Below are 21,122 nucleotides of genomic sequence, written 5' to 3' on the forward strand. Positions count from 1 at the left end.
TTAAACACACAAACTCAAAATCAGCTATAACTATATGTTCATTTTAACACTGGTTTTCATCACGTGACTTTTTCCTGCATAGGCCTGTTTCTGTGGAAAAAAAAAACAAAAAAGAAAAACGCCCAATCTGGTCGTTCCCCGTTTGTGCAAAAATACTTATATTCGATGTGAAAAATAATATCTTAAGAACTGTGATATAGTTTTTGTAATTCAAATTTTAACATAGAAATAGTTTGGCCTTTAACACACACCTCATTTTCACAATTTCAACAAAAGGAGATAAACACAAAAAAAGTCAAATAAAATCGGACGTTATTTCTTTACAAACATGTTTGTTGCAAATGAAAACATTTAACTCTAGAATGTGTTCCTTAAAAATATTTGGTGGTCGAGCAACCGCAACGGAAAATGGCAAAGAGGGAGGACAAGAGTGTTTTTCTTCTCTCTCTCTCTCTCTCTCTCTCCTAAAGGACACGGAGGGGCTTCTGCTATTATGCGCAAAGATGGGGAGAATTGCTGCAGTCGAAATTTCTTTTTGTGAGAGGAAAATTTACAACTTGGTAATAGACCTTTTTATGTGCCTCCATCGCCTGTCATTGGATGCCACTGGTCATGTGTGAGAGGCAAACGTCTTCATGGCTCTTTTCCTGATTTCCCAGGCGATTTTTTTCCCACTGCATTCTGCGTCTATGCTGCTCAAACCGATGCGCCACGGTCCGCTTTCTAAAAAAAAAGAAAAAAAAGAAAAAGAATTCTGTCAGTCGTTCCATAAACGTGCGAAACTGTGCGTATCTTTTTTTTTTTTTGTTGCGGAACAGCTCTGCTCTCCTGGATGACAAGAGAGGTGCGTTTCAACTTTGTCAGTGTCTGACCTCGACATGAACACCGCAGCACAAGCTCTCATCAAGATGCGGCGCCGAGGTAAACCTCAGAAAATGAACATGGATTACATCCCGGCTACAGGTATGCACTTTCACTCTGATGTTCGCAGCCTTTATTCACGTCTGTGTGTGCGTCTGCATGTGAAGTTTGACAGCTTCCTGTTTCATTAGGCATGTAAATGAGCTGAAGCCTCGCAGCTCTCAGGTCATTTTTTGGAGAATTTACGCGTTTCAAGCTGCAACGGAACAATATTTGTTTTATATTTGTGTTATTTGTTTTTATTGTTTTTACGCATGCCATTTAAAGGCTGGTGGTTATTTTAGTGATGATTAAACATGTGTGACAGAGAATTATGCGCCAAGAATAAACGACAAATGTTTTTTTTAAATAATTATATGGAGTTGTTTTTGAATGTTGATGTTTGTACTGATTGTGGCTCAGTGATGGCGCATGTGTGAGGTTTTGAGTGCAGTGTTTTTCAAGCTTCTCGTTTTTTATCCAACGTTTCCCGTTAGAGATTTCGATTTAAATGGACTTTTTCGTTTCCCTTCGCCTTCTCACGGCTGACATTCAGCTCAGACTTGTGTGATTTTATGCGTGGTTTTTTGTGCAGCTGCACTAGAACATCTGCATGATGAGCCCCCGCCATATCTGCGCACACTTGCCAAAAAAAAAGAGGAAAAAAAAGAAAAGAAAAATGCTGCACTGTCCATCGACACAGAACAAATCCGCGTTGCTGTATTCCCACACATGCACGTCTGCATGGCAAAACAGGCTCAGTTTTCATAGCAGTGTTCAGCTGCCTGGAGATGGGGCCAAGTGAACAAAGACAGTATTTCACTGCTGGCTGACAGGCAGCTGCGAAAGTATTTACAGCCTCACTGCAATGCGACAAAATGGACCCTGGAAAACCTGAGGAAATAAGACAGCACTCTGGAGGAGGCTGTTTTGTTTAATTTGTCAGTGCACGTAGATTTTATATTTCCTCTCCTGTGTGACATTGTTAGTGTTTAAGAAGAAGAGCAAATGTCTGGCCACAGGCCATGAACGCATTTTATACAGATATGAGGATGTGGTTTCATCCCCACCCTTATTAAATCCCCTCATTTCCTCTGGTCATATTTTAGTCTCTTTTGGATTATTATGTGACAGAGAGGTTTTGCAAACGTCACTTTTTTTTAATACATATACACAGTCATTAGAAACCTCGTAGATTAAATAGCTTTTCGCATTGTATTTATTTTATTTTTCTGCATTTACCCTGTCAGATAAACCAAGTGTTTTTTTCTCACATTATCGCCCTCTTTCATGGTCAACTTTTCCATTTTCTGTATCTGCTGAATGTGCTGGTTTTTATTTGCATCCGTATTTCCAATTATACTCACCTTTATCTTGGGAAACAATGATGTATTCAATTTACTTCAGTTTCAGAAATCACGAAGGTCTTTCCAAAAAATGGTAGGAGACGATTCTTTAGTATCAGCTACACTTTAATTCGCTGCAATAACTAATTTAGACAGCATTTAAATCAAGTATTAAGAGGACACTGGCGTTTTCGAGACCTGAACTTAATTGATCATATATTGGACTCAACTATTTCCCATTTTAAAACACAACGTCTTCTTCCTCTTTGCTCACGTGCGTCGATAATCTAATGAAATGTAAGATTCTTTGAGGAAGCTTGTTTTGCTTAGACTGATATTTTTTACAGTGGACACTAGGCGGGAAGTCGTTAAAATTCCAGCAGAAGGCGCTGTTGCCCAACACTCGGCCTCTCTGCCTCCAGTCAGCACGCCTTGACCGGCAGCTTCCTGGGCGCAGTGATTGGCTGACGCACCGGGTCACGTGACGGCTTCTATGGCATTAAGTGGGTTTTGTTGAGTTTGTGTGAATTTGCTTGAGACTGCAGCAGCTGTGTGATGAACCTCAGGCCTGGTGAGGATGATAAACTGTCGCAGTTGCATATCTGTGCTGTTTAAGAACATGAATGTTGGATCACAATGGCCTATTTATGTTTCGCCAGGGGAGAAAAAGTGGTTATTTGTCACATTACCTATGGCTCTGTTGTGTTTATGTAGGTCAGGAAACAACAAGCATGCAGTATGATTGCGAGGAAAGCTAAATGGAACGCAGCCATCATACATGTGCATTTCCTCCTGTGACATGTCAAAATGGCTGCTGTGGGGGGAAAAAGGCCCATTGCTCAAGTGAAAAGGGGAATTAAACAGCTGGTTATTGTTTAATCGATGCCTAGACATTAATATTTATGCAGACAGTTTATTATCAGTTTAACTGTAACTGTTATCAGTGTTGCACACAGTGACAGCAACTGTTTGTTATATATTATATATTATATATACAGTTCATATACACTGTGACACATTCACTGTGAGTCTGACATTCAAAGAGGATGCTATTGTGACAATGATGTTAAAGTAATTACATTTTACCATTACATTGCAAAAACAAACAAACCAAAAAAAACATTAAATCTCAGACAAACTACATAAACTTCATCTATTAATAGCAGGGACTGTTTGTGTGAGTGCAGATGTTTGTAAAATATACCCAGAAGGCTTTTTTTTTTAACTCTGGAAACATCAGGGAAATACGTTTTCATGAGCACGTGCATTTAAAAATTGACAAGCCTCTGATTTCATTTTACCCCCCTCATCATTTATCACACTATATACCTGCTCCACAGAGGCAGCCATCCAAACATGAACACACACAACCATCATCAGCTCTCCCTCTCTCTTTCTCTTTCTCTCTCTCTTCAGTTTGGGCAGGAAGAGAGGGGAGGGGCGAACTGTCTCTCTGCTCCCAGGGATTGGCCCGGAAGCCTGAATGACATCAGTCTTATTGTGGCAGGTTCACTGGGGAGAGAAATGAATTTTAGCAGCATTCAGTGACGCATGGTCGATGTTTATGCTCACACTTTGGAGGTGGAATTGCTCCTGTAAAAGCTCACAATCATGCTTGTGCTGTGAGAAGGAAAAATACATTGAAAGCATTTTATTTGAAGAAGTTTAAACTCAAATGAAATGTGTTCCTTTATATGTATCAGAGCCAGTGCACACTTTTATTCATACGAGCCGATTACTACATGTTAAACTATTACTAAAACTACAACAAAAGTAGAGTATGTTATCTGTGTAATGCTGTTTCCCATGTGTGCCATACAGTCGCAGCCCCCCAGCTTCCTTATTTCCTGCGACTTTACTCAGGGCACATCACCGTAATCGGCGTTATTGAGTAAGTGCAACTTTGAGGGTTATTTATGGGCCAGCGCGCCGTTGTGAATGGCTGTGAGGAAACACGTGACGCCATTAAAGTTTGTTTTATGGCCTGAGACTTGACAAGCCAAAATATAATTCTCATTGTGTATTAGTAAGAGCGTCCAGATGGGTTGGAATAGAGCTTCATTTGGCAGGCAGCAGTGGCGGACAGAGACTTTTTTTCCTCCCATCAGCATGGATGTGTTTGTTGCGCGCGGTGCCATGTGTTGCAGTCTCTGTGGTAAGCTGACTTTTATCATTATGCTCGTGGTATGCATGGGCGTGTGATGTCATACGCATAGCGCTCGATGCTATATACTGTCAATGGTGCAACAGTGCGTGATAGTCGCAGGGATAAGACGAGTGCTGGCTGCTGGCTTTGGAAACTGCTTCGTCTTTCTCTTGCCACACTGAGCTTGAGCTTGTTTGTGAGCTTGTTTTTGTTTGGATGTTGTTGTTGGCACTGCTCTATGATTTAGTCGCTTCATATTACTGGGCTTCACTTCACTTGTTTGCTTGGAATCAAATCACAAGTGGCTTTTTGTTGTTGTTTTTGTATGTGTTGCTGAATTATAGGCCTCTCCAAGAATTAATTAAATCCATGCGTAATATGCAATTGCATTATTATTTTATCGATGTACAATTAGTTTAAATTTTTTAAATGTAAATAAACAACAACATAAAAAAATCAGTCCATGCTTTGCATCAATAAAAGGGTTTGGTCCCTACGTCACTTTTATGGGCCCAGTGTTTTTACTTTAAAGGCCTTGAAATTCATTTTTCATTAATGTGTTTAGTTATTCATTTATTTTACAAGCGTATTTAAAGTGTCTAACATGTATTTGTGTTATTATTAGGATTATTGTTGACAGTGGGAGGAAAACCATCTCCATTATTAGTGCCACTTTGCTCCTAAAATTAGATCAAATAGGCCTCGTGTTTTTTCTGGCGCTCCAACACGACGAGAAAAGTATTCCATAAGTAGAAAAGAAGCCCGTAATTGAAACGGGAAAGCAGTCCAGCTGAAGCATTTAGCCTTTTAGTTGAAGTCAAGCTGCCAGGAAACGCTGACTTTATCTTTCTTTTGTTGCGTATCTCGGCTTTGACCCGTCTGAAGGGCTCGCGGGGGCAAGGTGAAAGACAGGTCAGGCTGTCTCACTAATATTGAAATGTGAAGGGCAAGAACGAATTTATTACAACTTTGTATTTTGTGTCACAAAACTGTGTTGGAAACGAATTATTTTAATCTCACTCAAATTGATAATCGCAGGCTGAACCTGATGTATGCCAATGTAAAAGATGCAGAAAAAAGAAACATAAAAGGTCAAGTTTGTTTTATTTTTCACCCTTAAACACTTTTAATCACTCTCAATTTGAAATATAGTTGAGATTTTAAAGTTAATAAATATCAAACCTGGGTTTTTAAACCTTGTGTCAGACTGAACACATTTTGCTCATCATCCTGAAAACAATCACACCTACACATTTCGTTTATTTCTTCTTATTTAAAGCTGTATTTGTATGTTTGGCCCAAATGAAATTCAAACGTTTCCCCCAAAAATTGTGTTTTTTAGCCCACGTGCAATATTTTGTCATCATGACAAATTCATCCTGACATCCTAATCAAATTATTTTAATGTAATTGTTAGTAACTCAAAGCCTTATAGGAAATTACACAACACTAATGACGTCCTTATATCTCTAGTTTTATTTGATAAAGCCTCTGCATGTGTTGGGAGTTTTCCATGACTAAAATATAGATTTTTGTGTCATTTTAAAAAGGAATGCAATTTATTTATTTATTTTAAATATGCCCAGCTTTGATCCATTTGTAAAAATCTAATGACCGAAAGAATTTGCAGTGGTCGCCATGCTGCTTTAGTTAATGGCAGACGAGGAATTGGTAAACTTTTGCACCCATTGAGCTGTCAACGAGAGCAAAAATAATGGAATTTTTTTGATAAGTTTGTAAATGATTTGGTTTGACCTGTGTGGCCTCTGGCCTCATCCTCTGGTTGGTTAAGTATTCGCAGTAACAGGCCTGCAGTTTGTCGTCCATGCTGATATTAGAGCTGAAAATGGACTTATATTCTTTCTAAGAATAATTCAACTTGGATCTGGGTTGATCTGAGTTCACTGGCTCCTTTTTTTTGGAGGGGACAAATTGACAAGGATGCCCCAGGCAGCACTATCATGTGGGGCCCATGTACTTTGAGAAGAGGCAGCTTGACATGACTCAAGAAGCTGCTGCGTGACTATTTCTGCACCGACAACAAAAATGTCACTTTTAGAAAGGCACCAAAAGGAGAGAAGATGCTGCTTTAATGACTGGCTGTCAAACACTTTGAGAAGCTGCAGCTGACGTGACGTCTGAAGCTGCTGTTTGACAATGAAAGATTCAAAAGTGAAGCGAAACCAAAAGCTTATGCATTCAAGAAAAATCGTGAAAACGAAAGATAAAGTTGTTTTAATGAGGAAAAAAAAGCATCTAATGACATTGTCATTTTCAGTGCAGTCTGGATGTGATGGACGCCTCTTCTACTATGTTCCTGTGATGGTTTGTGTTGGCTGTGAGGTTTAGTGATGTTTGGCTGAAAGTGTAAAGGCCTAAAAATAAAGTGCAGTGTGGGTTTTTTTTTTTTGTTTTTTTTTTGGTGGTGGTGAGGAGGAACTGAGAGTGAGCTGTGTTGTTACCCGTCGTCTATATATACCCTGTAGAACCGAATTTGTGTGATGAAACCCCAGTCACAGATTCGATTCTAGGGGAGTATATGGTCGATGAAAAAACTTCGATGTGTTTATTGACTTTGATCGGTCCTTTTGAGCTCGATGTGCGGTCGGAGGCTGCAGTGACAGCGCTGCTGTGTGAAGGAGAGTCAATCTGACAGCAGCACATACTTCATGAGGAAAAGGCTCAGGGCGCAGTTGAAACTCTATCGTCTTTGCGGGAATCTGATACAAAGTGTTTCACGTGGAAATGGCCGTGATTAGGAATCACAGGCTGCGGTTGTGTTTATATGTTGGAAAGGAAATGATTTGGTAATAGAAACTAAGCCGGAGTCCACTCCAGCTGTAGCTTTTCTCTCCTGTGGCTCGTTTCTGTCTCTACATTATTGATTCCCAGAGGCTGCTGCTGCTGCTGCTGCTGCTGCTGCTCTTGGCCAATAAGCTCCTGAGACGGTTTTTTTTGGTCAAAGGGATGAGAGAAGATGAAGTGATGAGATTGGTGTAACTTTTGGATGACCCCTTCTTGACAAAGACAGTGTCCATCAATTGTCCTCAGTCATTATTCGCTGCTTCTATGCCAAGGGGCTTTTTGTCTTTTGTTGGTTTCTCTGTTGAACACTGCGCCTTCAAGTTACACTTTAAATAAGAAGAAGATGTGTTTAAATCTGTTCACACAAAACAACATCATAACCACGGACTTTAATTTATAATTCTATACATTTTGACACCTTTTAATTGAAACAAAACACTGAATTGTGTTGTTTTATTTGTTTTTCCAGCTTGTTTTGTTTTTCTTTCAAAACTTAAAACACTGGCATTTCACTGTAATATTATATAACGTGACATTAATCCCTGGATGCATCTTAAGTCGGATAATATTGCTCTTAGTTGTATGTTTACTCGTGTGTGGACCAGCATCACCTCCATTGGCCGATCTGGTCACATGGTTCGCTAACTTTATTCAGTTGACACCAAGTAGGAGGGCTTTATGGAGGGAGGAAAAAAAGACAACTCGAGAAAAATTAGTATTTTCTACCTTCAGAAATTAATGGCCATGAGTTCGTATATGGTGAACTCTAAGTATGTGGACCCGAAATTTCCTCCCTGCGAGGAATATTCACAAAATAGCTACATACCTGAGCAGGGCTCGGACTACTTCAGTCCCTCGCAGGACACAGACTTTCAGCATCCAGGGATCTACCCACGGCCAAACTACACGGAGCAGCCCTTCAGCTGCAACACCGTGCAGGACTCCACAGTGCAGCCACGGGGTCATGTGCAGGAGAGATCCGGCCACGCGAGTCCTTTTAGCGCACAGACTGAGCGGAGTCCGCCGGTCCCAGTGTCCGGACCCCGGACTTGTGGACAGCAGCAAAACACAAAGAGCCAAAATGGGATACAAGCCAAGCAGCCTGCAGTAGTTTATCCCTGGATGAAGAAAGTCCACGTAACTACTGGTAAGATCCTCTTCTTCTTCTTCTTCTCTTATGGAGCAACAGAGAGCAGTAGCTTAGAAATCATTCAGTGTAATATTTATGGGAGTCTTTGAAAGGCCTCGCCAATTACACAAGTCATAAATTTTTATAGCTGAGGAAACAGGCCGCGAGGTGAGCGCCTGAGAGCTCCTGGAAACACCTATTGACCGCTTGTAATATCGCGAACTTAAATCTGTTCAAATGCACTTAAAATCAGTGATTGTGTGCGGCACTGCTTCCATGTGTCTTTTAAAAAGTTTGAGCGTCCCGGGTAAATAATAAATAAAAGAGGACTGCTCTACTTTTGTTTTTGCCTGCATGCTTCACTGGCCACATTTGGTGACCCTTCTTTCTTTCTTTCCTTTTTTCTTTTTTTGTTTTGTTTTGTTTGTGTGTTTGTTTTCTTTCCCCACAGTGAACCCAGATTACACAGGGTCGGAGCCCAAACGGTCCAGAACAGCTTATACCCGGCAGCAGGTTTTGGAGCTGGAGAAGGAGTTTCATTTTAACAGGTATCTAACCAGGCGGCGGCGGATTGAGATTGCCCACACGCTCTGTCTCTCCGAAAGGCAGATTAAAATCTGGTTTCAGAACAGACGGATGAAATGGAAGAAAGATCACAAGCTACCCAACACCAAGGGCAGATCTGCACCAGCTCCCAGCCATCTGCAAAGCATCCAGAAGGATAACCAGACTGATATCACAGCATTATAAAAGAGGGGAGGGTGACCCATCTTTACAAATTAACTGTACATAAAAAAAGACAACGGTTGCCTGACTTTTGCATGGACTGATGTCGGTTTTTTTTTTCATCTCTTTATATATTTTTTTAATTTAACAAAAAAAAAAGACCCCAGCAGTGTGACTCAAGAGTCCGAAAAATCAATCAGTCTTCAAGCCTATTCTTTGATATTTTATTATTATTATTATTTTTTCATCAGAGACACAAATACATCCAAACTTTTTTTTCTTCCATTTTTATTTTTTTTATTTTTTTCGTTGTCCTCTGGACGCTTCACCTTTTTTGAGGACATTTAATCATCAACCTCGGCTGATTTCATGGATTTAAACAAAGTCCTCCAACGTGGATTCACGGTGATTTACAGAGTGGAACATCTGTAGTCAGAACAGGGAAGCCCTTCTTTCAAATTACACACACTCACACACACAAATCTATTGTTTCAGTTGTTTTTCTTTACCCTGGTGAAACTTAATATCAACCGCACAATAAATAAATAAACACAAACATGTATAGATCGATATATATATCAATATATATATGAATATATATATACTTGAAGCATTATTTGCATAAAAGCACGCCAAACACAACCTACTTTTTCGTAAACTGCAAAATTCCCGCTGAATATTTCAGTCCTACGTGTCTTTGTGACTTGTATATGTTTTTAACTTATTTTGTACAATAAAGCCTTGAAGAAAATTATTATTTTTTCTTAGCCTAAATATGATTCCCGAAAGCGAGACATTCCCGTGTGCATACTATTCTGAGTGCCCTTATAAATCTCTCCTGACATCTCTGTAAACAGTGTACATTTTCAGAGGCTCTCTCTCTCTCTTTCTTTCTCTCTCTCTCTCTCTCTCTCTCTCTCTCGTGCCATTTCAAACTCTTACATGAAAGATCATTTTGTTCCTGCATGGCATCGACTTGATATTTGGATGATTCTCCTCGGAAATAATCAAATCCGGAATATTTAGGATTATAATTATATTTTTTTCCTTCTTGAAATGAGTTCCACGCCATTTATTTATTTAAAAAAACGAACGTGTACATTATTTTTTAAAATTCAAATAGCAGACATGCAATTTAATTATAAGAGCATTCGTTAAACTTTAATTAATCTACGAATATGTTTGAACTCTTGTGCATTATTAGCATGGCTTTATGCAAAAGTTTTAGTCTTAGTTAATGTGTGTGGAGGAGAGTGGGGGGGCTGGATAATATAGTTTTTCATTAAACGCCAGGCAAAGCGTGGGGGGTGCTTTCACGTCACGTTGCAAGACAGATATTTCTTGTTTTACACTGTTATTGTCTTCGGACACAAAACAAAAAAAAAGGCCCAGAAGCTCTCTCAGATACGAGGAGGTCTTCTCTGTTAAGTCTTCACCATGAGACAGTTGAAAAGGTATTTCAACCGAAGGTCGACAAAGCAGCAGTGGCAGGTTCATGCAGAGGACACGTTTCAGCCGCAAGGACTGACCCCAGCACCCCCTGACCCGCCGGACAGGCAGCATTTTCTCTCCCAGGCGCCTTTTCTTCTTCTTTTTTTTGGAGAATTCTTCTTCTTCTTCTTCTTCCTACACTTTAAAAATCTCGCAAAACGCAAAGTAAGAGTCCGTGCGTGGAAACACGCGTTGTTTTTGTAAAAACAGTATTTATATCAAACACGACCCCCCCAGAAAAGGTTCTGCATTTGTGCATTTGTCTGCTCATGTTCTTGGTTTTATTTTTGTACATGCTTTCTACTTTGTATTGTGCATTTTGAGATGTGAGAAGTATATTGGAAAGAAATAAAGATTTCTACTGATTATGCATTTAATTGTTTGCGAAACGCAGTTTGTCGTGAAATTATTTAAATTCAATTATTTCATATTATTTATCCAACCAACGGGATTAAATATTTAATCAACCTTCCTAAAAGAAGAATTTTAGAATCATTTTACCATAATATTATTTTCGAGTTGTATTTGCTTTGCGCCTTTTGGAACTCTTGGTGTGAAATCGCCACATGAATGTGGAGCCATATGGAGCTCTCGCTCCCTAAACGCACCAAATGTGCGCTGCCCGGGCAAAGTCCGGCCTCGTCCCAGCATCAAGTAGGAAAAGTAAAAACACAAATGTGCCTCAATTAAAGAATCGGAAAAAAAGAACTTTCAAAACTATAAACTTTACATTTTTCTGGAGCTCTGCCCTAATTTCCACCCGTCCTTTCTTATGAAAGGCAGCACATGCTGTGCGTAAAAACATCCTCGTTAATATGGAAACGCTCATTGGATCTTTCCAATGAGATTGCACAAAATACTTTGACACAATTCTGTAGTTTAACGTTTATTTCCACACAAATACAACATGTTTGGAGCAAACACACATAACCCAACAGTTCATTGACTCCCTGACTCTCAAAGTGACAAAAAAACCACAAACTTTTAAGGGATATTTATCTCACTCTAAACCAGATTTCACCACTTTTATCGACCCAATCAACACACATCCACGCATGATATAGTCCACGCACTGGCCCTGATATTGTCTCGTCTTTATTGGAGATGACCCACAGCAACACTGACCTCCCACCCTCCACAGAGCAGGATCACTTCTGATCCAAACAAAAAACGACCATAAACAGACACATGCACTCTCCCAGTGTTTTCATCCCCAGTGACCACTGTCTGATCCCCACTGACCATTTGCGGACACTATAGGCGCTCACATGTCTCGAGCGTGTGTCACATAGAGTCAGAGAGAAGCTGAGACAAAGTGATGCCACCAATCCACCACGCTGCCATCAATGATCTGTGCATGGATGCTGAAGAGAGGATGAGAGGGGGAGGAGAGGGAGGGGGGCGACATTTGGACAACTAACCTATACCTTATATACATTTGCTGCACAGTCTTTGAACATAAGCACTCAGCTTTGTTTACCATTTATAATTTAAAAGCCATTATATATATATATATATATACATATATACTGTATATATATATATATATGTATATATATATATATATATATATATATATATATAAAAGCATCCTGCTTTGAACTCTTGATTTGATAACATCATTAACTGAGAAATAAATATATCATAACGCAGTTTCTCCCCCCTCAGCTGATCTCAGGTCAGAATAGCCTATTACACTGTGCAGTGTGTAGCCACACTGACCTACATGTGTGAACAGCAATAAATGGGAGCCAAAGGCAGTGCCGTTTTCAATGACACTGCACCCAGTGCAGGAATACAACGTCGTTGCTCTCCATCCGGCCATATTTGATTTCCAGCTGCTTTCGCAGAAGCTTCTCTGAGCCAGACAGACTACAACCCCCTAAGATATATGAAAGTGCGCTGTCTGCATTCACAGATATAATCCAGAGACTATACCACTCCGCTCTCCATTCGCGACCACGTGATTGTCTAAATAATTAATGCAGCACGTCCCCCTAGAAACACGGCGTCGTCATTAATCGCAAGGACTCTATCAGACTTGAAAACTGAAGAGATCCCCCAAGAAAATAATATCCGATTCCCGGCGCCACCGTAGCCCCGCACTTTAGCAACACGCCCGAACCGATGGATGCTTGGGTAGGTAAATATTTCAGCATTTTTCATGTTGCCCGAGCTGCTAAATGACGATATCAAATGTCGTGATATTTGATAGATTGCTCCCTTTGATGTGTGCGCTCGGAGCAGAATTGTGCAGCCTGTGGTTCTCGTCGTTGTGTGTGCATGCATCTCTGTCTTTGTTTTCTTTGGGGGGGAAAAAAACAAACAAACAAACAAACATTCATTTTTATTATGTTTTTAAAGCTCAGTATTTTTTTTTTATTTTTTTTTATTTGGAGTTTGCTCTTTGCGCATTTGTCTCCAAAGGGATTGATGTGATCTATCGTGCAAATGAAGAGACACTGACGTGTATTTATGGAGGCTCACTCTGTATAAATGCTACCTCGGACTCAGTGATCGTTATTTTTTTATTCACCTATTGTTTAATTCAGGTTTGAGACAATTTTAAGTACTTTTTAGTATTTTTGTTTTTTTACAGAAGGAGCTAAATAATATTGTTTGATTTTTTTTGACAATAACCAGAAGCTTTTTGAATTAAACACGCTCTTGTCTTGTTGGCTGAATATATGTGAACATACCTTGGGTGAATAGTGGATTTCCCCCCTCTCATATCGGACAAATAACTGCTTATTTATCTTCCCTTTAAAGCTTTGTGGGACAGTCTGTTTCTGCTTGTTTTTATTGTTAGATGGAATGATCTGATTCTGATTTCTTGGAGGCAGTGGAGGTTTAGGCAGCCTGACACTTTCTGCCTCCTTGTAAATCATTCTCGGTAATTCCTGAAAGGGTGCGAGGCTGTTGGGGGGCCGGGCGAAAACTGTAAATCTTTCACTTTTATTACCCTCTGAACATATGCTGCGACGCTACCAGTCTGCTGCATCCCTTCTTCTCCTTCTCCTTCTTCTCCTCCTTCTTCTTCTTCTCAGCAAAGATAACCACCGCTGAAGCAGCCGACGCTCTCTGCGGCTCCAAATCTTCCCCTTCCAAACCCAATCTGGTCTTTATCAATGTTTTTATTTATCCATTCATTTAGTGCTTATCAAACAGGGAGGGTACTATTTCATTTCACAATCTCTCTTCGCACTGTGATTGATATAGAAAACAATGCAGGGAAGAACAAGAAGAAGAAGAGGGGAAAAAAACATGGCTGTCACTCTTTGTGTTGGAGCAGAGTGTGAAGACAGACACAACAAACAAAAGATGATAATGTGGTTTATTTGAATACAATCCAGTCCCAAACCCACACGTCATTCGTTTCATAAATCACTTTCAAAATTGCACATCCCACACTGCTGCAGATATTGGGCGACTAAACAGAGAATCCGAATTGAGACCCCTATTATTATTATTTTTATTGTTGTTTATAATAAATAATTTTTTATGTGGTGAGCTGAAAAGAAAAGGCCAAATTCATTGTGCAAACCCTGATCAATGGACACTTCTCTAACATGTTTGATAAAAATGCACACATTATTTTAGATGCTGCAACGATCACAGCCCTAAAAAGCATGAAAACATGCACACCTTTATTTATTGTAAACACCCAAAAAGAGGAGCACATATCTGCTCTCTGTGTGTGTAAATACTGGAGTGCAGGCGAGGTGCAATGCTCGCAGTTCAAGGGCAGATTAAAAGAAATGGGCAGTGGAACATTTTCACACAGTTGAGGAGGAAATAAACGCCACCCTTTATCAAAATGGATTGGTGAGGTAAGGGTTGGATGAATAAGGGGACAATCACGTGAACAAATATGCTTGTATCTTAAGGCAGCGCCTTTATTTGTCACCATATAGCTCCCTGAAACCCCCCCAAAAAATCCTAATGTTAGCTGCAAATGCCTGTATCACTTTCTGAATATTTCCTGTATATTTCAATGGGTGATTGATTGCCAGGGACTTTTTTTTCTCTCTCCTGGAATAAGGATACCTCGTTCGCTTTTTATTGGTAGTTGAATGTGAGTCCTTCCATTCTTTCGGGAATACTGTCTCCATTGGTATATGGAAATGTCTGAAAAACAGCAAGATCAGGTTTAGGACAGCATTGTCTGCAGACAAAGGGTGAAGGATTTATTCTAGAGACTGTGTGCAAAGGAGCTGAGACTGAGAGGGGGAACTGCTTTATGATGAATTGATGCACAGGTAAGCAACTGCACGGCACAAAGCAACCTTTAACCACGGGTTAATATAATGCAAGGGAATATTTATGATTTATTCCATTCAAGGAGGTGATGCTTGTTAATGTCGCTCTCGCCTGCGCGTAGTCCTGCGGATATGGAGTCCAAATACGACTTCTCTTCAAAAGTAGTCTCGTCTTCTCTTTGTCGTTTTTGTTGTCTTGTTTTTGTTTTTGGGGAAAGGCGCGTTCAAATATTATCGACAGATTGAGCCTGAGTTGCCCTGCGCTTTTCAGCTGATTTCCAAACCCGTCTCGGAGGAAGAAGTAGGGGAGGAACTTTTCTTTTTTGCCTCTTGGATCGTAAATCACATTAATTTGTTGTCTTATCGTCACAGTGGCGTTTGCCGTGATTTATGTGGTTTCAGTTGTATATGGCTTTGTTATCCTGCAACGTTATATTATACATGAATTCATATTGGATGTTTTAAAGGATTACCGGGCTCTATAATCAACCAGCACAAAGGCAAATACTTATATTTTCCTACTATTTGGACACTTCTCAGGTTTACCCCTATGTTTTACTCCTAATTGTGGCGCATGTTAATATTATTTTCTCTTCTCTGTTATTTGTTTAGGATTAAAGATCAGGCATTAGTCGCTGACATAATTGAATATAATATAGAAATACTTTATTGTTTGACCATGTATAACTTTTAAAGTATTTGTTTTGCATATTTATTTAAAATAGACGTCTTTCTCGTCTTAGTTTCTGCAGAATTGCTGGTTATTTTTGAGCAAAATCAGCACTGGAGCAAAAAAACATTTTAGTCCAATTACAAAATAGACGCCTGTGTTTTCTCCAAGGAAAATGCAACCTTGTATTTTTTACCACAGCAGCTATTATTTTTTAAACTGTAGACTGTTATTTTCATATATTATAAATATGAATATAAATAGCCTCTCTGTGTTGTTTGACTTGAAATAGTAGCAGACCTTTGAACAAACGACGCGAGATAATAACACTCCACAGTGAGCGCGGCCCTTTGTGTGCAGTAAACTTACCGTAACAGCGCGTAGGCGAAAAACACTGCTGTTTGAAAAGAGGACCATGTCTGTTACTAGTAGCCCAGTGTGCACAAAACGCACTTGAGGCGCACATTATCGACCAGTTTTAACCAAATAATCCACAACGATGGAATGTTAAAACTCCATGATGATGATGATGATGACATTTCAAAAATAATGATCCTCAAACGTGAGCAGATAAGACAATTATTTTCACGCTTAAAGGGGAAAATAATAATAATAATTAAAAAAAATATTTCCATAGTTTTGAATTTCTTATTCATTGCCGTCGGTCGAGCATCTTCTCCTGTGTCTCACTCACAACTGAAAAGCTGCTTTGAATTCACTTCACTTCTTGGGTTTTACTTGAAGCCAAACTCCTCGTTGTTCATTAAACTTTGACTTAATGCTGAATGACCCGAGGGTCACCTAAAAAAGCTTATGGCTGCTAAATATTTGGCCTGGCTCTTTGTATAAAAGTGCACATGCAGGACTTTTCACTGTCAGGCCATTGAAAGCAGAGGTTTTTTTTTAAAATATATATATATATGGTGAGTTCAGGGACAATTGGTTAAATCATGTAAACAAGCCAAAAACAATTCTTAATGTCTTAAAGTGTTATTTTTTATGATTTTAGCTGGACTTAAAAAAATGTTTATTTCAATCGATCCAATAAATATTTTTTTTATTCACAGCAAGCATCGGATTTTACAGCCTGTAAAAATCAAATCTATAACACAAAGAGATTTTTATTGAACTCTATTTCCTTTCCAGGTCGAGGTGAGAGCAGTAATGAATGCGTGAGGGAAATAAAAGAGCTCTGCGCAGATTTCGGTGAGTAACACTTCTTTAATGAAGGGAGTACAGACAACACAGGCAACTGCTAACCAGGTGAAAGGGTGATTTGTTATTAGGCTGCATATTAACGCGCTCAGAGTTTCGCAGGAGGCTTAAATCACGAAAACAGACATGAGGGATGACTTTAACTTAACCTGGACGTGTAATTATTTACGCAGACCAGAGTCCCATTTAAATACGTGCTTTCCTCTCCTTCGGCAAGCACAGCCACCCAAATAAGGCCTAATTATCTTTACACTATTGTTTACTGTGAAGAAAAAGGAAAACATTGCCTGTTTACACTTTATATATTCTATTAAATATAACAAAAAGGCAGAAACATGTAGCAAAAATAGGAAGGTTTTTCACCACTTCATGGCAGATTTCCACACTTTAACCGCACTATCAGATCAGACGCGCCTTCGCCAAAATACTCCCTGCCTGTTTTTCGGCAGCAGAATCGCCCCAGTGTCCAGTGTGTCGCCTCGGTGTGTGGCTGCAGCCTCGCTCTGAGCCAGAATGGAGGCATCATTTATAAGCCGAGCCTCTGTATGGGAGAGTATGAATTCTTTCCCTTGCCTTCCTCCTACGCTCGGTTTTACACTTCTGAAGGCTGCGAGTCTCGAGGAGTGTTTTGCTTTTCATTCCTCTCCGCGACCGTTTACAACCATAACATTTGCGGTCATAAATTCTGCCGCGGTCCACACTGACAGGTGCAATTGTTATGCACGGCGCAGACTGCGCCTCCTCAAGCCACTAACATACAGTACAGGCTCCTTTGATATTTTGTTTAAGTTAAAAGTCTGACGTGAGTGCTCTGTTTCATGCGTAAAACTAAAGCTAATATCAAATATACACACATATATATCCACGACAACTTTTGTTTTGACAACTGAATTTATTTATAATTTTGTAAATAAAAAAATGAATGAAGAGAGCTCAAAGGAAAACCTAACCAAAAAAATGCAAAGTGTTGTATGGGTTTAGGCCTGAAGTAAAAAGTCTAATTAAATATCATATTCACTTCCTACTCCATGCCCCCTCCCCCACTCTTACACACACACACATACACTTCTGCGACTAGCATTAATAACAGCCAGTGAAGGGTTTCACTATTTAACCATTTTGCTTCCCTTCCCTTACGCGTAGAACCATGTGATCCAAATGCGTGCGCGCGGCCTTGGTGGGCTATATTTCTGCTACAGGGAACAATGCATGACGGCCTTTGTCGGGCCTCGTGATTAGTGAAAGGGCTATTGTGTGTATGTGTGTGTCAAATGCTGATTCAGCTCGTTTCTGAGGGACTCCTAAAGCTTCCCAGAGGGTCATTTGAGCGCAAGTTAAACTTTAACTGTTTTGTGGCAGAACTGAGTCATGTGGACAGCTTGGATTTTGGGGGGCTGCGTATATGTGATGTAACAATGTTCTACAGGGACAGTTGGTAAAGGTTTAATACAGACCGAATCTGTGTCAAGCTGATTGATTCTCGTGAATGGTTTCATTTTGGAGATTCGATTTAAGAAATGGTGAATCTCTAACGAGCAAAGGCCTCATTCATGAATCTGTTGTGTTTCTGTTTGTAGGTCACAGACTGGAGCGACGGTGGGAAACACCAATCACGTGAATAAACAACACTCATGCCATTGGATAGAGACGCACTGGTTTATTTGTTTTGAATCAACAAAATGCAGAAAGCAACATATTACGATAACTCTGGACTTTTTGGAAGCTACACCTACCCAAAACCAGACTCCTACACCTATGGCCCCGCACACCAGTCCTACCCCACATCTAACATTGAGAGTGACTATCAGGGCCCAGTGTGTCCCATCCAGACCTCTGCTGTCCGACCACCTCTCAAAGACAGTGACCTGAACGGTGACTGCATGCGGCAGAGCAGCAGCAGTCAAACCAATGGCAGCAGCCAAGCCACTAGTATTGGGGAGCAGCAGGCGCCTCCACTGTCTGCATCTTCTCCCAGCTCCAACAGCCCTGTATCCCAGAAGAAAAAATCTCCATCTGGCAGCGGCTCCAGCAGTGGTACACCAGTGCTCACCAAGCAGATATTCCCCTGGATGAAGGAGACCAGGCAGAACGCGAAGCAGAAGGGCAACAACTGCACTGCTCCAGGTATATACAGATCATGATGGGGCGGTGTGTCTGTGTGTGTGTGGGTGTGTGTGTGTGTGTGTGTGTGTGTGGCTTTTATGAACAGGTAATGTTCATAAAATATGCTAAGATGCTCATGTGTTCATTCACTCATGTGTCCATTCCATTCACAGGTGGTGAGGTGAGTGACGAGAAGAGTCCACCCGGACCTGCCTCCAAACGGGTCAGAACTGCTTACACCAGTGCGCAACTCGTGGAGCTGGAGAAGGAGTTTCACTTTAACCGCTATCTGTGTCGCCCTCGGAGAGTGGAGATGGCAAATCTATTGAATCTCACCGAGCGTCAAATAAAGATCTGGTTTCAGAACAGGAGGATGAAATACAAAAAGGACCAGAAGTCTAAAGGGCTCGCACACTCTCCCCTGGGGCACTCCCCGGATAGAAGCCCGCCGCTGAGTGGCCCAAATCACATTGGATACTCTGGCCAGCACCAAAACGTGAACAGCCTCAGCTATGACGCGCCCTCGCCCCCGTCCTTCGCCAAACCCCAGCAGAACATGTACGGCTTGGCCGCGTACACGGCGCCCTTGGGCGGCTGCATCCCGCAGCAGAAGAGGTACCCGGGCTCCGAGTACGAACACCACAGCATGCAGAGCAACGGCGGCTTTGCCAACGCCAATTTGCAAGGCAGCCCCGTTTATGTGGGTGGGAATTTTGTTGATTCCATGCCAGCCTCGGGCCCCATGTTCAACCTCGGCCATCTTCCCCACCCGTCATCCACCAGTGTGGACTACAGCTGTGCCGCTCAGATCCCAGGAAACCACCACCACGGACCCTGTGATCCACATCCCACATACACAGACCTCACCTCTCACCAAGCGTCTCAGGGACGGATTCAGGAAGCACCGAAACTCACGCATTTGTAATATGTGTATGTCTCTGTGTACGCGCGTGTGCGCGTGCGTGTGTGTATGTATGTATGTATGTGTGTGCCAAATTACGTTGCGCTCTTTTTATTACCTCACTAGTCTAATAACTGCGCTCCAAGCGAGTCGTGTGTATTATTACAGTATTATTGATATTACTATTAATGCTATTGTGTAATTATTTTCTAAATAATACAGCTTTGTCCATTTCTCTTGAATATTTGGGGATGCGCAGAGGCAGACTAGCCTGGTGGTCAGTTGTTTAATTCTTTACGTTTTCTCAAGTGCAATGCGCATTTTGATTTTTGACTGAATATTTCCCGCCGTTACTTGAAGGTAAGTCTTGTAGATCACGAAAGTAGAAAAATCATTATTAGAGAGAACGATTTTTAGGGACCTTTTTCGTCTGTTCTCACTTTCCTTACGGGCATCCTATTTATTTATTTTGTATTATGCTGCATAATCTTTCGTACTAGCATATGACCCTACTATTTATTATTTAAATACTTTTGTATTGCACATTATTTATCGTTTATATGCGAGTATTTATGATAGTGGGATTATTTTTTGTAAGATTGGACAGATCAGTGTGCACTTGGAAGTGTTGGCAAAACAGGGTTTTTGGAAAATGCTATGACTCGCGGTGTATTGTTGAAAAGGAGCATTTCTAATAGTAAATCTGGGATAAATGGGGCATTTTATAGTGTATAAACATCACTATACAGTATGTCCATGGTTAATCTTATGTCGGACCTTAAGCAAAACGTAGACTATCGAAGTATCAAATATTATACACACCAGCATGTCATTTTGTGTAGTCCATTGATATTTTTTATTTGTCTTCCATTGTTTTTCCATTGAGCAGAATATCCATAAATTTACGAAACCCTAATGATATCGAAATGTTATATTTTATTGTGTTTAACATTTTGTAAATAAAGTGCTCAAACTTGTCTTTTTTTAATTGCCTTTTTGTTGTTTTCTGTTTTCTGTGCAAAGCCCTGCAGCAGACGCGCCGGTCATCCACTGCCTCTGATTATTTTAATTCCTTCAGATGCTGCTGTCAGGTTAACAGTATAGAGACGAGGCTTATTGACTCACTGCTCTACTGTACAGACCAAACAGGACCAACTAATCAATAATTAGACACCATCATATCTAAAACTCATCAGGCGCGCTCGGTGCCTCCAATGCAAAGTGCATTTCAGCGAAATAAAAGGCTCTGGAGATTATTGATATTTTATTGAGGGAAGTGAGTGTATGGGCTTATTGCATCTCGCACATGTCACATCATTTTTTTTTTCCAGAATTGGCCACATGATTACCTTCCTATCTGCTGGCACAAGAGAATGGGTTCAATTTTCCTATACACCATAGCCCAATCAGTGGCTGCTCTAATTGACTGGT

General features: G+C 40.5%; 2 protein-coding genes across 2 annotated transcripts; both read left to right on the forward strand.

Annotated features, from left to right (window-relative positions):
• Positions 1–652: 652 nt before the first annotated feature.
• On the forward strand, positions 653–20,179 carry hoxd3a (homeobox D3a). Its single transcript, XM_044018128.1, has 4 exons — positions 653–963; positions 16,619–16,678; positions 18,265–18,811; positions 18,964–20,179. Exons 3-4 carry the CDS (start codon positions 18,367–18,369, stop codon positions 19,713–19,715), a joined length of 1,197 nt encoding a protein of 398 aa, XP_043874063.1. The 5' UTR covers positions 653–963; positions 16,619–16,678; positions 18,265–18,366; the 3' UTR covers positions 19,716–20,179.
• On the forward strand, positions 6,922–10,778 carry hoxd4a (homeobox D4a). The gene is made up of 2 exons (XM_044018137.1): positions 6,922–8,344; positions 8,778–10,778. Exons 1-2 carry the CDS (start codon positions 7,876–7,878, stop codon positions 9,074–9,076), a joined length of 768 nt encoding a protein of 255 aa, XP_043874072.1. The 5' UTR covers positions 6,922–7,875; the 3' UTR covers positions 9,077–10,778.
• Positions 20,180–21,122: the final 943 nt, after the last annotated feature.

The sequence above is a fragment of the Solea senegalensis genome, linkage group LG2 (assembly GCF_019176455.1).
Source record: "Solea senegalensis isolate Sse05_10M linkage group LG2, IFAPA_SoseM_1, whole genome shotgun sequence".
Taxonomy (NCBI): Eukaryota; Metazoa; Chordata; class Actinopteri; order Pleuronectiformes; family Soleidae; genus Solea; species Solea senegalensis.

Coding starts and splice junctions, on each gene's coding strand:
- hoxd4a (XM_044018137.1), top strand. CDS start 7,876: ATGGAGGGAGGAAAAAAAGACAACTCGAGAAAAATTAGTATTTTCTAC. Junction 8,345..8,777: donor GAAAGTCCACGTAACTACTG/GTAAGATCCTCT, acceptor CTTTCCCCACAG/TGAACCCAGATTACACAGGG.
- hoxd3a (XM_044018128.1), top strand. CDS start 18,367: ATGCAGAAAGCAACATATTACGATAACTCTGGACTTTTTGGAAGCTAC. Junction 18,812..18,963: donor CAACAACTGCACTGCTCCAG/GTATATACAGAT, acceptor TTCCATTCACAG/GTGGTGAGGTGAGTGACGAG.